The sequence below is a fragment of the Raphanus sativus genome, chromosome 5 (assembly GCF_000801105.2).
Source record: "Raphanus sativus cultivar WK10039 chromosome 5, ASM80110v3, whole genome shotgun sequence".
NCBI classification, from domain to species: Eukaryota; Viridiplantae; Streptophyta; class Magnoliopsida; order Brassicales; family Brassicaceae; genus Raphanus; species Raphanus sativus.
The window spans coordinates 39,808,869-39,826,966 of NC_079515.1; the positions used below are offsets into that span (position 1 = coordinate 39,808,869).

Below are 18,098 nucleotides of genomic sequence, written 5' to 3' on the forward strand. Positions count from 1 at the left end.
ACTGTCATCAATAATAATAAAACATCGCATAGAAACATATTATGATATCATAAGTAGTAATATTTCATTAACTTATATCAATTACAATATGATGTAAATAATATAATATGGGGAAATTATTTTCTCCACTCACTTGTAAAGCTAAAATCCATGGCCAGGTTCAAACCTCCTTTATAAAGTCATCAATATGAATCAAACCCTAATTGTTATTTTTGTTAGTTTCTCCCTCCGTTTAATCCAAAATCTTTCAAGATCGATTGGATAATGGATACAGATTTCCTCTTTCTCGCAGGTACTCTCTTGATTTTGGTAACCCTGCGGAATTTTTTGAGTTTCTGTGCATAAGCCATTGAGTCCAGTTTCTTCTTGTGATCTTTCTTTGAAAGCATTTTGTTCTTATTGTGATCTTTTTCAATGTTATTCACCACCTGTTCAGATTTGCTCAACGATTTCACTTCAGATGTCAAACCTTGAATGCTCTTTTTCTTGGCTGTTAAGTCTTTTTCACGCGCTGGATCTCCCTTACGGTGGTGAGCTTCATTAGCGTGGAGAGAGACCAGAATGGCCATGACGAAAAGCAACAAGGCGATCTTGGCCATGACTAGAGCTCAACTTTACCTCAACAACCAATTTGAAATTAGATTTCAAATAGTTGAATTTGAACTTAGATTTCAAATAGTTTGTTAAAGGAAAAGAGGCGAGAAGAGATGTGAGTTCTTGTCTTTCATGTTTTAGGGTATTTTATACCATTATCTGTGACTAATAATAGTATGCACATAGAACCTTAAATTGATGGTCAGCGTATTGTATTGACTCTGATGCTCATATTTAGTTGGTTATCAATACACTTCGCAAAATAAATAAAAATTGATTGCTGAAGTCATCTAATTCAAAAAGGTTTATTTATAGCATATTAGTGATTTTCCGGCGCTACGCGCCGGGTTCGTATGTTATACTTTTACATAAATTTATAAATTATTATATGATCTTAACAAATAAAATATGTTAAATATAAAAAATAAAAATATATTAAAAATGATATTTTCTGATCTTTTTGATAGTGGTTAATGAACATAGTGCATTGCTTTGTTTAAAGTTGTTTAATTCAAAGTGTAATAGTATAAGTGGTTGTTACTAATTGATTTAATAAAAATAGAATAAAAAGTCGATAGTCATAACAAAATTAATTTAGTTGGAATTTAAACATAAAACAAAGTTGATGTTTTATATAGAGAACATACTTATATTATTAATTATTAAAATAACTATATATGAACTATAAAACTTTTACTAATATATTTAGTTCAAATAATAGAAAGATTGAATACGTTTCAAATTTTATAAATTTTATTAAAATAAGGATGAAGGGTCAATTTTTGGTAAAATAATTCGTGAGTATCTAATATATATTTTTTAAAATTACCATGTTGACTTTTAAAATATAGAGGTGCGATTTGTATGTGTTACTTTAGTTTCAAGATCTCTAAAAAAGATGTATCTTAAAATAAGAAACATAAAATTATTTTCTATATTAGTTTTGTTATAATGGAAGATTTTGTGTGTGTTCATAATGAAATTCTTGTTTGTCCATCCTTATTTAGAAATATCAACGAATATTAATATAAATATAAATATGTTTTTTTATCTAAAAACTATAAATGGTTCCTAAACTTCTCTATTTAATGGACAACTTCTATTTTAACCGGAATGGAACAATTTCAACAAATCTTCCTAGTAAAAAGTCAATTTGTTAATTATTAAATGAGATATTAGCATCTATAACGTTCATGAGAAAGACAATTTCTAACTATCTGTGACATTCGGGCTTGCTGAATTGTTGTATTTAGTAATGGTTTTGATAATAAATGGTTAGTGTGGTGCAAAAGATTAATGGTGAGGGTGGTGTGTGGTTTACATCAATTTTAAATAATTTTAGCAACCAGACAACGTTTTTAAATTTCTCTCAGATTGGAAGTAATGATTCTTTTTTTTAGTTAAGTTTTAAGAGTATATTAATCATGTTCACGGTTTTTAAAATGTAAACACGGATAGCATGCATCAGGGAAGTTATTGATTTCCTTGCACAGGGTAACATATGAAGATACCATAGAGTTTATGTGTCAATACCAATAGACCAAATGTTAGTCTTTTGGACTTGAATCGCCATCAATTACTAAACATTATTAGAGTGGGATGAGTGGAATTTCTAGATTGATTATATGGCGGTTACGTCAATTGCGATAAAGAATGAGAATCATAGAGGTTCCATTTTCCATCGTCAACATCAAATACAAAGAAACCCTATAAACCAGTGTTTTGACATCCGACCCGGACATTGAACCGGACGATTTGCCGGGTCTCTAGATCATTGGATCAACCGTGGGTGAACCGCAGTTGAGTAAATGAATTAGTTTTATTATATAATAATATATTAGATATAAAAATAAATATATAAAACTAAAGTTAATATTTTAAATGTTTTCAAATATAAAGTAATAGTTTGGATATGTATCTATTTTATGTTTAAAAGTTTTGAAAATATTTAACTTTAGTTTCAATTTTTGTATTTTTTTTTGACATACAAAATATTAAGAAATAGTTTAAAATATTTTTAAAAAATATGTAACATAAGAGTTATGAAATCTAAAAAAAATCAAGATATAAAATTAAACTTCAATCCAAAATTAAAATATCATTGTAATAAATTATCAATAACAAAAATAAACTAACATCTAATCACAATTAACACCAAAACACATTAAATAAAATTGAAAAAGAAGAATTTAATTATTAAAAAGAAAATGTCACATGGCATTTTTCCCCCTAAGAAGATAAAAAACTCAACTTTATTAGTATATATATATAGATAGATACTAGTACTTAATGGAAGAGCAAACTATCAAATTTTAGGCGCTCAAATTTTACGTACACGCCTATATATATAAACACACACTTAGCCCAAATCCATATAATTAAGGTTTTGATTTTTATTATGTTTCTGGTCATATAAACTTCCAGAAAGTTACAAAGTTTAGGGAACGATAGAAAACTTAAAGAGCAAAGTATGCTTATATTTTCCACCCGGTTTAACTATCTGCGAAGGAAGATACTGATTATTGATTGCATTGGAGAAACTATGTGTTTCTAGACATAAACCAGAGTAAGCTTTATAAACCGAACCGTTTTTCCCTTTTATTGTCTTCGAGTTTCTTCCGGTATAGAACTTTAGACCAGCTTGGTCTGTAGATAACTCCATTTTTCTCTTCGATCTTTTGTCCACAAGCACCACGACTTTTCTGATCTGGTTAGCAACACCGTCCAGACAATAATTTATGCCGTGCCTGCATTACAAAAAAAACATTTTATATCTATATTATTAAAACTAAAGTAACATTTGGTAGAAAAATGAGTAATATAATAAATGAGAATTGTTTAAAAACATGAATATCAAATTATTTTTTATTTACACATTTAACCATTACATTTATAATAAATTAAGTATTTTTGTATTTTTTATTTATAGATTATGTCACTACATTTGAAATCATTTTTAAATTAATTAAATAATTACAATGATTGTTGTTTATTTCTGGTGAAAATAAAAACACTAACCGAAATATATAGTATATATTATATAAAACACTTTTTAAATATAGGAGTGCTTTATTTAGTTTAGTCAGATATAAAAATTTTGAAAATTCAATTTTCAAGAAAACAAAATATCATAAATTAATAATAACTCATGGAAAACTAATGAAATTAAAATTTTTAGTATGTTTGATTTTAAAATAAATTAACAAAAAACAATAGGTTAATATATAAATAGTACAATTACATTAAATTGCATTAAGTTATAATTTTTAATATAATATTAGGTATAAACAAATAAAATATTATCAAATATCTATATTATAAAATATTATATTCTATTCTCTATATAAATTACCAAACATAAAAATATATATGACACTTTTTTATAAAATCAACGGTGGTATAAGTTTCCGTTGAACACAAATTAAATCAAACATTGGTGTGGATCAAATTCTAGTAATATTAAAATAATATATATTCCAGTTCAATATATATATATATATATATATATATATATATATATATATATATATATATATATATATATATTGCAACTTTTACCCTGGCTTAATCTCATCGATGTTATCTTTAATAGGTCGGAGTTTGAGAAAATCGTATGATGTTCCTTTAACGGAGAGGATTTTTCGGTGGGGATGAGATTTTCGTCGGCGTGAGCATAACCGGAACCGAGAATTTGAATTTCTTCAGACAATATACCACCATTGATATGACCACCAAGATTCCAATAAGAATGATGAACTAAATTCACAGGAGTTGCTTTCTCTCTAGCCTTTGCTTCCATCACCAATTTCATTTGGTTTTCTCCGAGCAATGTATACGTCGCGGTGACGTCTAGTTTCCCTGGAAATCCTATCGATAATTCGATATAATTAAATATGACATTTTTGTATCTTAGAATTTATGCATTTAAAAAGTGACATATTAAGACTAAATAAAATGAAAAATTGACCTTGATCGCCATCAGTACTTGTGTAGGTGAAAACAATATAAGGTTTCTTGCCATTATATCTGTGTTTCGCAACTCTCCAAATCGCATGACGACCAAACCCTTTCATCCCACCTAATTGATTTAAGAAAACAATATGAGTCCACTTAAATAGAACGTAGCTACATATACCAAATTTTTTTTTTCATATACTAAAATGTGTTAACCAATAAGTTCGATCAGTTAATTATGTATTTACCATGAATTGTGTTTTTAGCATCGTTGGCATCGGTCTTTTCTCTTCTATTGGCTACACGTCCCACAGTCGCTCCAAAAAATACAGTATCATTCTGATTACAAGTTAATTATCATGTTTTATGTGGTTTAACCAAATTGAATCTTTATATAAGGAAGCAAATTATCTGAAATATCACGTCCAATCAAATATCATCCCGAGATGTTTCAGTTGTAATTTGGTTCTTTTTATTTGTTCGAATAAATTTCTTAGTATCCCCATCAATTATTATTTCTAGAAAAAGAAATTCATATCTTTAAATAATCGATTTATTTTTTTATTTTTTTAAATGGTTTTCATATAATCGATTTATTTTTAAGAAAATTAAATTAGAACAGAAGCAGATACTTCAGTTTCAGATAGCAAAAAAACTTCTGCAGCTAAGAAAGATATACCCAGTGATAGATCTAAAAATCGGAAGCAAAACTAAAAAACACTACTAAATATATTAATAAAATTGAATATTTTAAGAAGTACGTTATTAAAAACCTTGACAGATTTTCACTAGTATAAAAGATTATGGTGGACAAGTGTCTGCCAAAATCACTTACGTCAACCACTGAAGACACCAAAATAAAGATGGTGATGCTATTAATATAGTTCGAATACGAGTCATATATATGGGTTATCATATGCTCACCCTTTTTCCCTAAAGATGAATTTTGACTTACCATGTACTCACTGACGCTATCATACCCAAGAACGACGTCTTCCATCTTTCCTGGAGATGAATATCACAAATAAGTAAATATGTATAAATACTATACCCATAAAACAATATGTATGTAATATATGGTTTTGATCCACTAACCATTTTTATCGGGGTAAAAGAGAGATATGATAGAAGCACCGCGATTCGTAAATTTGACAGTCAGACTCCCCTTCTTTAGCTCATATACCCCCACTTTTTCCTTTTCATCATCTTCGTTATCACCATCATCGTTATCGTTATCATCACCACCTTTATTGTCATCGTCATGATCATCCTTATCATTATCATCATCATCTTCATTATCATTGTCATGATCATGATCGTCGTCATCATCATTGTCATGATTATGGTCGTGGTTATTATCATGATCAGCATCATTATCATTGTCATGATCATGATCGTGGTCATCGTCATGCTCACCGTCATCATTTACCTTAATCGACTGATCAGTTTCTTGTCCTTTGACTTTCTTCAAATCAGTCGATTTCACTTTATTGTTTTCGGCAAATGATGCACTAACCATGATTACAACCAACAAAACAAAACACAATAAAACTGAAACCTTAACCATTTTTTATGTGTGTGTAAGTGTGAGCGACTATAATCTTCTGATGGGTATTTATAGGCGCTTTGTTTTATTTAGGCATGACTGGTATAACCACAGCGGTTGCGATTGCGGTTGCGGGAGTTTACGGGTGCGGGTGGTTGCGGTTTTAAGCGTTTTCTAGAGATATGTACGACTGGTACAACAGTTAGAAATTGTTGCGTTTGCGGGACTTTTATGACTGGTAAACTACCAAACAAAACATCTGTTAAATAATAATTTAACAATATTTATATTTTATATAATTATAAAAATATTAAAAATTATAATAATATAATAAATATAAAATTTATATTTATAAAATCATATTATTAAATTTTAAAAATTTATAGAAAATATTTTGGTTTTAAATTTTTCTAATATAAATTAAAATATAATATGTATATATTTTAAAATTTCTATTATTTCAATTTAAAATTTTTGTTGGATAATTTTTAGTATTATTTTTATTTATTCTGTTTTTAAAGAAAAAAATTTATCCTCCCGCAACCGCCCACAACCGCAAACGCTAGTTGGAACCAGCTTTTGATTTTAAAAGGTTTGGAGCGGTTTGAAGCGATTTGTAGCGTTTTCTGTGATTGTTTCGAAACGCCAACAATCGCTACGAACCGCAAAAACTACGTTTGCGGGTGGTAACGGAAAAACCAGTCAGCCCCTTAATTACGGAATTGTTTAGTTTATACCATTCTAACTAAAATTGCTATTTAAATAAGCGTGTTATCTTTTCATATTTTATAACAACAAAAATCTAAACTATTCTAGTGACATTATTTGGTTTGGTTGGTAGATATATATCGTGATCTAGTTATCTGATAAAATAGAACAGTATACTTGTTTTATTCCTTCTTTTTTGTAACACACTTGTTTTATTCAGTTTCATGAAAAACATTGAAACTTGAGAGAAAAAACCTGAGTGGCATTTGAGTATTCAGTAATTATTTTGAATTTCCTTGTACAAATTGATGATTGAAGAAAAAATAATGCGATAACAGCAGTATGTTATTCTATTTTGTGTTTACTTGTAATGATGTATGCATCATCACACCACTAATTGTCATACTTTGTTGTTTTTCTTTGTTGTGCCTTTTGTCATTAACGCACAATTCATTTTGATAATGTATTAGCGAACTCAAAATATATGTAATTAATTGGAGACTAGCAATAAGGTCTTCAACCGTGGAATCACAGTTAACTTACTGGTTAACATTCAAATGCTTCTATACTAGGATCTAGAGTTTGAATCTCAAATTATACATTTTTTTGCAAATGTTTTAATTTCCGGAAAAATAAGTTCGGTCAAACAAAGATTTTCATAAGACAGTTAATATTGTCGGTTGTTAAATTATCTATGTAATATTTTTTAAATTATAAAACTATAATAAACCAGCGATATAAAAAGAGGTTTTTAATTTCTATGTATTATTATATTATATTATGAAATAAATAAAATATAAGATCTTCCACGATTTAGGCAGGATCCTTGATCAAAATTCATGTTATTTAAGAATTAGAAATTGCGTTGCGTGTCACTGAACACTTGTACTTTTTGTGAAAAACTATTATATGTTGTCGAAAACATAATTTCGTTTCGTTAAAACTAAGATTTGTCCTGTTAAATAGTGGCCTTATTTGTTTTCTCATTGGTCTCAGGTTTGTCCCCAAAATAAAATAGTGGAAATATGACAAGCAGCACAAAATAAACATACAAAACAACAAATGAATACAGAAACAAAATAGAATTACAACGTATCCTTACAGAAAGAACCTCATAAATTATACTTATTTTCATTTTTACCCCATTAATATTTTTTGGTTCATGGCCTAGATACAAGAGAGAAAAGTAGTAGTGATTAATATGGTTTAGCATGGTTTTCCGACCCGGCAATCCAATGCTCCGGCGTATTTGGTAAGCTTTGAAACGGCCGAACCGTGTTTGGGCTTTATCATCTGTTGTCTAGAGTGTGAACACATGAACCTTGGATTTCCAGATTGTCTGAAATATGCATTGTTCATGAAAATGTCTTTGTCGGATCTCCAATTCCAATTTTCCACTCCGATTCTGGAGCATAATCCCTCTTTGTCACCTATACACGCACACACACACACATCTTTCTCTTAGTTCCAAAAAAACTATACCTTACCACATCGATCAAGCCTTTGGGTTTATATGTATGTACCTCTCTGTAATGTTGTATGTGAGGAGGAGCGATGAAACGGTTTCCGTGGCTGAGAATGGTAGGACTTTGGCTACCGCCGATAGCGTAAAGCTCCCAGTGAGTGTAGTCATTGTTGACAACATGGACGAAACCCCACCGAATCCTCGGCATCCTCTGCACAAGTCCTTTACCAAAGTGGTTGAAAGCCACAGTGACTTGCATCTTCTTGTCCGCTTGGTTGTCATTTTGTGCACCAAGCAACATCACCTAAACACACAAACAACATGTTCATTAATTACTTCTAAACTTATCGTCTTTAAAAGTCCTATAGCGATCAAATCAATTAGGCAAAATCTACTAGCTAGACATGTACGGACATCGTTGTGGTGGGTGAAATGAGAGTTAGAGATAGTGATCCCGGTGGAGCCCATTATAGCGTCGATGAGACCATCTTGGCATTTAGACATAGAAATGTGGTCAAGCCAAATGTTTGTTGCTCCAAAGATAGAGATACCATCTCCATCGGCCTGTCCTCTAAACCCAAAGTGGTCATTAGAGTTTCTTATCATGCCACCACTGCCGGGGACGATGTGATGCACGTGAAGCCCATGGATGATGATATTTTGCACGTACTGCATCGTGATCCCAGCACCATATGCGATGTGCACGTTAGTGCCACGAGCATCAATCGTCTTGTGACTATTAATCATTAGCTCTTGGCTCAACCTAATGCTCATATCGTGCTTGAAAATGATCCATAGCGGTTCGTTCTGAATCACGGCATGACGCAGTGTTCCAGGTCTAGGGTTCACCGTATCATCGTCTCTGTTGCTACTGACCACGTAGATTCGACCGAGTTTGCCTCCCGTGGTCCTGTAACCGAATCCACGAACACATTTGACGAGGTTCTTGCGGCGCATGGCCCAATTGGGCTGGCAACGCCAACATTTATCGATAGGGTTACTTGCAGTGCAAGGTCCCTTTAGCTTGCTCCATTTCCCTCTGCCTCTGCCTCTGCCTCTGCCTCTGCCTCTGCCTCTACCTCTACCTCTACCTCTACCTCTTAAGCTCCGTCTTGTGCTGTTCGTAGGACTAGAAATCATCCCAATGTCGTCCTCTTCCTCGGATGCGTGTTCCTCCGTTTCCTCCACATCAGTAGAGTTGCTGAAGATCATACATATGCACAAAAACCAAACCCATCATACATCCAAAATCACTGACAAAAAATACTACAACAAAACATAATCGTAAATTCATGTCGCGTACGTCTTTCTTCTATAATATTGTAGCAAGTTCAAGTCCAGGGTGTAGAGGTAGTTTCCCTTTCAAAGTATTTTTTCAGAAACCTCTTTTGCCAAGTGCATTCATGATTTTTTTTTCCCATAATTTTAACCCCCTTACTAAAACTTCTAGAGAAAGTTTTTTTTGTGCCTTAGTTAAAGTTGAATAAAATCAAATAACTGAAATAATCCAAATCAAAATTTATATTCCCATCACAAGTAAAAGTTATAAATGACAAAAAGACTGAAAGAAATAAAAATGTTTAAGGGCTTACTCGTAGTGACGCTCGTGGAAGTGGTCGACAATCTGATAGGGATCGGGATGATAAGCCATAAGGGTACGTTTTTGAGCTTCATTTGCCATTTTTACCCAATACTCATCGGTCTCCGCAACATTGGCTCTTAAGGTAGGAATCAAACTGGCAATAAAAATCACACACACTAATTTGAAAAGCATAGCCGTCTCCATTTTTTTTATATGATTACCCCTTTTTGCTACAGAAAACAATCTGTAAGAATTATTTTCTTTTCTTAAAGGGTAATCTTTTTATATTTTTAAAATATATATATGTGGAGAACTGCTAAGCTTTAAACATGGTATTGCGGAATTGAACAAAGGTGAAGGTTGGTCTTTAAATAACAAAAACTTGACGAAGAAAGTTGAATTCTATAATTAGAAAGTTTACCCGTTATGTATGGAAAGCCAGTATAATTCACGTGTGGACAGGTTTCTTTGCTTCTCCTATATTTGGATATGTTTATGTAAAGAGAGAAGCCTTACTGTTTTCACCACATGTTCAACCAAAGTTTGGCAACAATAACCACCATATATATATATATATATATGACTTGTTACTTCTCATGTGCATCTAAAAGTAGTACAAATAAAATGTGGGACTGCTAGTTACAATATCTAATTAATCTATGATCTGTATATCAACCATATATACAAAAACTTTAACAATTTTTGAACCAGTAACTCAACTTAAGAGTGAACTTGAAACCTTGTATTCATTAATTTAAAGCACCTGATTAAACATTTTACCAAAGGAACTAGATTTTGACCCGCGCTTTGGAAGCGCGGAATATTTTACGATGAAAAAATTCACTAATAACTTAACAAATATTTTGGTAATTTTTAAAGAGTATGTATTTAAAATATTTTTTGCATTTAAATCAGTGTTTTTTAATTCAACCCGATTGTGATTATACCGGTTAATCCGGAGATCTGACAATTCAATTTAGGTTTTTAAAATATTCATATTAAAAAAAATCACTAAAACCCGAGATTAACCGATTGAACTGATGGATACCGATATGTAATCTAATTGGATTTAAATTGTAATAGTTTCATAATTTGTAATCATATAATCCAAATTTTAAAGTTCAATATTTTGCAATTTATGAAATTATAACGTTTCTACAAAATTTTAAAAAGAAAATGATATATATAAAATAACTAAGATTAATTATTGTATTGTTTGGAAACATAGATAGTAGTATAAAAAATATATTGTTTGGAAACATTGATAGTAGTATAAAGAAATAAGTATATTGTTTGGAAACATGGATAGTAGTATAAAGAAAGGAACATTAGTTGATTTAATGTAGGTTTAACTATAAAGTATAAAGATGTATTTAATTTAAAAACTTACAAAATAAATGTTAGGTCCAACCGAATGTTTCTGTTTTAATAAGATAGATATAATCGCAGACTAATGGATTGGTTAAAAACTCAACAGATTAGTTAATAAACCGAAAAAAGTAAAAACCGATTGATAACCCGGCCAAGACGGGACAGTTTCATAGGAGAAAAAAAAAGAAGGTAACTAGTAAACGACGCCGCTTGAGTGCCACGTAGTAAATACAGAAGAGGAAGATCTGTTATCTCGATCTAACGGCTGATAAAATTTGCTTGGTAAGGAGGAAAAATAAAATAGAAAAATTAGGGCTTTCTTCTCAACCTCTTCCTATTATAGACGCCAGCCACGACTACCATTCTGCGTTTTCTCGCACTCTCTCTCTCGGTATCTTTTGTTCTTTGAAGTAGGAAGCAAAGCAAAAATGGTGAAAGGTCCAGGTCTCTACACTGACATCGGCAAAAAAGTCAGAGGTCAAATCTCTCTCTCTCTCTCTCTCTCTCTCTCCTCTCACTGATTTCATTTGATTGCGATGAATGAATCTGTTTATGCGAATCCGATTAGTTGCAAATTAGGGTTAATGATCTGGGTTGTTTTGCAATGGTTTTAAGATTTTCGGGATCCTGATTGATTGGGTCAAAATCAATGTTTATGTGCATGCGCGTATTATTATTATTCGATTGAAATTGATTGTTTCCTTTGGTTTCAGTGTTAATCAAATGATCTCCCAGTGTGTGTGTGTGTGTGTGTGTTTTTTTGCGTGTCTGACCATTTAAGTCCCTCCTCCTAAACGGTGCAAGTGTTATGCAGATCTGCTGTACAAGGACCACAACAGCGACCACAAATTGAGTATCACCACTATCTCTCCAGCCGGTGTTGTAAGTTTCTTTCTTTCTCACTCATGTTAATAGAACGAGTTCTTCTTCTTCTCTTCTTTAATATGTGTGTTTTATTGATTAGCTTTCTTTTTCTCTACCTCTTCTGTTAGGCCATCACTTCAACTGGAACTAAGAAAGGTGACCTCCTTTTGGGAGATGTCGCTTTTCTTTTGAAGCAAAAAGAACATCACTACTGATTTGAGAGTTTCCACTGACAATACCGTAAGTATATCTATATATATATATATATATATATATATATATATATATTCTTCTTTTAGCTTCTTGTATCTGATTATCTTATTTATTCTCCCAACATATATGTGTGACTACTGTGTTGCTGGATTGTCTTTTGTAAAACGTTTTGTTTCTTCTATCTCCCGTCCTTTCCGTAAGCTAACAACATCTATGTCTGTGTCTAATGGGTTCAGGTTTTGATCACTGCTACCGTTGATGAGGCTGCACCTGGACTCAAGTCTATCTTCAGCTTCAGGGCCCCTGACCAAAATTCCGGCAAGGTATTTTTAGGAGCATCTAACATCTGGCCTTTTCTAGCTTCCTATTCTTTCTTTAATCAATCGTGTCTTCTTTTCCAAACAGATTGAGCTTCAGTACTTGCATGACTACGCTGGTATCAGCACCAGCATGGGCTTGACTCAGAACCCCACTGTCAACTTCTCTGGTGTTATTGGAACCAATCTCTTAGCTGCTGGTACTGATGTTTCCTTCGACACCAAATCCGGCAATTTTACCAAGATCAATGCTGGTTTAAATTTCACTAAGGATGATTTAATTGCCTCCCTTACCGTGTAAGTTATTATGCCTGTAAGAGATATTTGCGGATGATAGATTTGAAGTTTTTTTTTTCATCAAATAAACAAGTTACTGAGTGTTCTTGTTTGTTTAGGAATGACAAAGGAGATTCTGTCAACGCTTCGTACTACCATATTGTTAATCCGCTGTTCAACACTGCTGTTGGAGCCGAAGTGAGCCACAAGTTCTCTAGCAAGGCCAACACCATAACAGTGGGAACGCAGCATTCACTCGACCCCTTGACCATGGTCAAGGCACGTGTGAACAGTGCTGGGATAGCCAATGCTCTCATTCAACACCAGTGGACACCTGGGTCCTTCTTCACTATCTCTGGAGAAGTTGACACCAAAGCTATTGACAAGAATGCTAAGGTTGGTTTGGCTCTCTCTCTCAAGCCTTGAAACTGATGAGCCAAACAAATCAAAGCATTTAAAATAGTTTTTTTCTTTAGACTTGGGTTCTATTTCCTCTGCTTGGTTTGTTGGGTTTTAATGGCTACTGCTTAAAACTTTCTCCCCTTTTTCTTGTCGGATTTGTAGAGAATAAAAAGGTCGAAAAAGATCCGTCTGTCTTGTTGACATGATGAAACACTAAAGATCCTTTTGAGTTCTGTTTCTATTTATTTGCTGTGCACTTTACTCCTACTCGATTTTGTTTTCGAGACTTTCCTGGGCTTAACCATTGCATCTGATTTTTATTTTCTCAACACAACATCTGATGTTGCAAGTGTCTCTCACTTTATGATGAGAACTTGTTATCCGAAAGGAGCTATCAGACGAAGATCGGATTTTCATTTGTGCTGATGTTAAGTAAGTAGGCCGACTGAAAATTACCCAGAGCTGAATGAATTGGACTTTTGTAAGGCCTACGTATATGTAGTTTGGGCCACACAATAACACACGTATAATTTGACAACCAAATACAGTGAGGATAGAGTTATACTGTACTTACATCTTTTTTTTTTTAACTTTTATACAAACTTAATTGGCAATATAATTACAAAATCACAAAGACAGACAGACAGACACAATTATTAAAGAAATCTGGCAAAAGAAAATATAAAACCACAATCACGATAAAAAAAAAAATGTATATATCATATCATAAATATTTAGTGGGGGAGAAGACTTTTAGAAAGTTGACTCTTGACAAAGCCATTTTAGGGATTGGTCTGGTGGGCCTGAAGTAATCCGTTTCGAATCTGTGTTGCCACGTCAGCGACGGCGCCGGGACCGTGAGGAATAAACACGGACGAAGATTTGGAGTGAGCTCCGATGTCTCTCATCGTGTCAAAGTACTGAGTCATCATCACCATGTCCAACACATCCTTAGCTGACGTCCCCGGCACGTTTCCAGCGAAACCGAGAACACTGTCTCTGAGACCGTCCACGATAGCTTGTCTCTGGCGAGCGATACCAAGACCAGAAAGGTACTTGGACTCAGCTTCACCTTCTGCTCTCTTTATCTGAATGATTTTCTCCGCCTCTGCTTTCTCGTTCGCCGCCACTCTCATCCTCGCCGCTGTAAACCATTTTTTTTTTTAAACCCATCAGAGACCTAACTAATTTGATTATTTTTGGTTCTAAGGTTTAGGGAGATTATATGAATTACCGGCGTTGATTTCGTTCATGGCGCGTTTGACCTGTTGATCAGGCTCGATGTCGATGATAAGGGTTTGAAGGATCTCATAACCATAAGCAGTCATGGCTTTGTCTAGCTCTTCTTCCACGGATTTGGCTATTTCATTCTTCTGCTCGAACACGTCGTCCAAGTTCAGCTTCGGTACACATGCTCTTATCACTGACAAAAACAGAACCAGGGTCAGAATCTTTGAATTACTGGGAAATGAAGGAGAAGATATGACGAAGGAGTAGTTACCATCAAAGACATAGGCTTTGATTTGTGATGTTGGATTGCTAAGTCTGTAGAAAGCATCACTTGCCTTGTCAACCAAGACTCTGTATTGTATGGATGCAACCACTGTCACAAACACATTGTCCTATGATACAGAATCATATGTTATATAAGTAGATATGTGTGTGTTGGTTATATGTATACATATATGTGTTGAGTGTTGCTTACCTTTGTCTTGGTTTCGCATTGAACATCGAGTTGCTGGAGGCGGAGGGTGAGTTGACCGGCGACATAATCACCTATGACCCAGGGCACAAACTGGAGACCTGGATTAAGCACTTTTTGAAACTTGCCAAATCTCTCCATGATCGCCACATCCGATTGCTTCACCAGCACGCAGCACAAAAGGTTACCCATTACTTAGTCTTGTTAGGATAAGAACAAGAATGAGTTAGAATATATGTATGGTCTTTTCCACCTTATAGTGCTCTGTAAAGGTTTGTGTAAGAGAGAAAAGTCGCATGCGGGGTCGTTATATTAGATAAGATGAATGAGAATGATGATCGTGACAGCATGTCATGTGACTGACTTATTCCTCGAAAAAAATCTTTATATATATTTTACTCGAAGATGACATTTCTTTTTGAAAAGTCTACTGTATACTGTATCTTGGTTCTCGGAGATATTTGCCCTTTCTATTCCTTTTTCTTTTATTTTAACAAAACTTCAGTCTTCAGCTAAACGGGTTAACCACCGGATACACTTGAGTTATATAATAGTTTAACTTTATGATAATGATTACAAATTAATTATATAATAAAAACTCGTGGTATACTTTATGAGCTTATGACAGTTTCTTGGTAGTTAAGAGAATTATACTACTTTGACAGCCTTGTCAGACGACAAGCCACCAATATATGCATATCCAAAGTTGGAGGGAAAACGTGGACTGGACTTTGTTTATGTTAGTCTGCAGCTGTTTTCAAAATTTAAAATTAAACAAGGTGGGTTATGATATTGTTTCTCTTGTTTATTTATATTACTCTGCAGCTGTTATGTGTAGGTTTCATAATTAAAGTTCAAACAAATTACAGAAAAGTAAGCAAAATTTAGAGTAAAGAATATTTTGAATAAAAGTCGTTGCTCGTTGCGGCTAGCATGTTTACCAAAGAAAATGGATTGAGTAACTGGATTTTAATAATAATAATTTCACGTAAGAAATTGTGTCACTGTGACATTATTTTGTTTGTCAAATATTCGATTTATCTTATCTAAAGCGACAATCGGATGAGTACAAAAATCAAAAGAGGAACAATTAAAAGATTTAAAAGCGAAACTTCATCCACATTTACCAATACCATTGTTGATATTCTATACATTATTTAAGAATAAAGAGTAGGTTCCGTGCCGGTGAAGCGATTGTGAAATGTGAAAACCCCTCACGGGCCAATGACAACGTTACCGCTTTTATTAGGGAAGAGAGATGAATAGCAATAATAAATGTAGATGAAAAAGGAATAAAAGGCGCTAAGCAAACATCGCAACCTACTGGACCATCCAAATTTTAACTCAATGTCCAAAAGTTCGATTTCCGTGCCCATCTTCAAAAGCGCTTACGAGTAAACTAGAAGAAATATATTTATAAAGATTAAGGTGATAAAAATAATGATATTAGTATAATTATATGTAAGTTGCAAAACCAGAAAAACCAAAATAAAAGATAAATAATGATTTGAGAATTTGAATAGTGAAAATTTAAATTTTAAGTTTCAATATTTAGAACTTCAAAATTTAAGAATTTGAAAGTTTTTTAAAGAACCAAAAATCTCAAAATTTGAAAGATTAAAGACGTGTTTGAGATGTTCAAGTGAAGCTAAACCAGTAAAAAAATTGTGAAAAGGTTAACACTACTACTACAAAACCAATGGCCAATAGTTAGTATTCTAATTATTTATCACTTGAATTATTATACAATAACTTCAACCTGTTTGATGTTTGTAGCGGCCTGGAATTCTTCTGAATCACTATCTCTACCGGAAATCACCTCGATTCCACTGTGGGTTACTCTTAAAAACATCCCTGCACAGCTCTATTCAATATTTGCCTTAGAGTGGATTGTTTCAGGTCTAGGCGAACCAATGCTGTCCCACAAGCCATGGTTAGATCCTACAATGCTTGGAGAAGCAAAGATTTTAGTGGAAGTTGAGCTTGATAAGCCTTTCGCTCAAAAAATCGCAGCATGGGATAACCAAGAAAATTATGCTATGATTGACGTTGAATACTCTTGGCTTCCTTCCAAGTGTGAGAAATGTGGTCATCTTGGACACAAGGCAAAGAGATGTTTATCCATATCACAGCAAAAGGCTCCAGCAAAGGATCAAGGAGCGGTTGTTGTCAATGTTTCTGCATCTCCTCCAATCGTTGATGCTCCTTCTCTTAAAGAAATTCCTATCACTCATTCTATGGACGACCAGGTACCACCAACGAATGTGATCAATACCATCTCTAAGGAGGCTGTTGTCTCAGCTACAAACATTGTTATAAGCAAAGTGGGTTCTTCAGTAAAAAGTGTGGCTAATGAGGATGGCCTAGTTGGATCCTCTGTTCAAGATGCGTCTACTGAGGTGGAATTCACGCCTGACCCTTCTGCAACTATGTTTTCATCTTCTACACCTACTATTGACATGTTTTCTTCTCTGGCGACAGTCACAGTACTTGAGAACATGTGTAACTCACCTTCAATTATCTGTATCAATGACTCAATTGAGACTCTACATCTGGAGCCTCCCCAAAATTTATCATCCACCTCTGTCCCTAAGGAAGTTTCTACAGGCACAAGAGATGATAGTGGTAATGTTGAGCCCGACCTGGGTTCTAATAAATTTGCTTCTTTGATCAATGTGGATGACGAGGAAGATACACTGGAATCTGAAAATGAATTGGAATCGATGGATTACTTGACACCTTCGGGAAAAAGAATCCTTCGAGAAAGGCCGGTCAAACCGACAACAAAGGCTAGGGAGATGCAATCGCAACACTCAAGCCGGGGACGGGGAAACCGAGGGCGTGGAAATCGTGGGAGGCGTGGCTAGATTCCTTTTTGGATTTTAAACCTTTTACTCAATAGGAACACTTTCCTATTGTCTTATGGTTCATTTTACATGTTCCATTCACTTGTAATCAGTTTCTAAAAACTATGCATGACTCCTGTCATGGCAAAAATAAATAATATGGTAGTGTTTAAAAAAAAAAAAAAAAAAAAAAAAAAAAAAAAAACTTCAACCTTTTGAATTCCAACAAATCTAATAGATGATGGACAACAACAAAAA

The 18,098-nt window shown here is 33.5% G+C and overlaps 6 protein-coding genes across 6 annotated transcripts; 2 read left to right on the forward strand and 4 right to left on the reverse strand.

The window, feature by feature from the left end:
• Nucleotides 1-215: 215 nt before the first annotated feature.
• Nucleotides 216-599, reverse strand: LOC108860762 (uncharacterized). Its single transcript, XM_018634614.2, has one exon. It carries the CDS (start codon nt 597-599, stop codon nt 216-218), a length of 384 nt encoding a protein of 127 aa, XP_018490116.1.
• A 2,354-nt stretch (nt 600-2,953) lies between these two features.
• On the reverse strand, nt 2,954-6,136 carry LOC108859001 (uncharacterized). Its single transcript, XM_057010839.1, is given in 7 exon segments — nt 2,954-3,341; nt 4,153-4,237; nt 4,240-4,452; nt 4,562-4,672; nt 4,797-4,887; nt 5,504-5,553; nt 5,644-6,136. Coding segments are annotated over 7 exon segments (1,332 nt in total). The 5' UTR covers nt 6,116-6,136; the 3' UTR covers nt 2,954-3,031.
• Nucleotides 6,137-7,828: 1,692 nt separating this feature from the next.
• On the reverse strand, nt 7,829-10,175 carry LOC108859861 (probable pectate lyase 7). The gene is given in 5 exon segments (XM_018633767.2): nt 7,829-8,193; nt 8,196-8,232; nt 8,326-8,571; nt 8,682-9,468; nt 9,860-10,175. Coding segments are annotated over 5 exon segments (1,449 nt in total). The 5' UTR covers nt 10,054-10,175; the 3' UTR covers nt 7,829-8,008.
• Nucleotides 10,176-11,535: 1,360 nt separating this feature from the next.
• Nucleotides 11,536-13,559, forward strand: LOC108863002 (mitochondrial outer membrane protein porin 1). Its single transcript, XM_018637289.2, is given in 7 exon segments — nt 11,536-11,697; nt 12,035-12,102; nt 12,213-12,278; nt 12,280-12,324; nt 12,534-12,620; nt 12,703-12,911; nt 13,010-13,559. Coding segments are annotated over 7 exon segments (831 nt in total). The 5' UTR covers nt 11,536-11,648; the 3' UTR covers nt 13,317-13,559.
• Nucleotides 13,560-13,808: 249 nt separating this feature from the next.
• LOC108863001 (hypersensitive-induced response protein 3) lies at nt 13,809-15,269 on the reverse strand. The gene is made up of 4 exons (XM_018637288.2): nt 14,998-15,269; nt 14,794-14,914; nt 14,527-14,715; nt 13,809-14,436 (listed from the first exon to the last, which is right to left on the reverse strand). The coding sequence occupies exons 1-4, from the start codon at nt 15,184-15,186 to the stop codon at nt 14,075-14,077; spliced, it is 861 nt and encodes a 286-aa protein (XP_018492790.1). The 5' UTR covers nt 15,187-15,269; the 3' UTR covers nt 13,809-14,074.
• A 1,638-nt stretch (nt 15,270-16,907) lies between these two features.
• LOC108859003 (uncharacterized) lies at nt 16,908-17,861 on the forward strand. The gene has a single exon (XM_056985917.1). The coding sequence runs from the start codon at nt 16,908-16,910 to the stop codon at nt 17,859-17,861; it is 954 nt and encodes a 317-aa protein (XP_056841897.1).
• The last annotated feature ends 237 nt before the right edge of the window (nt 17,862-18,098 follow it).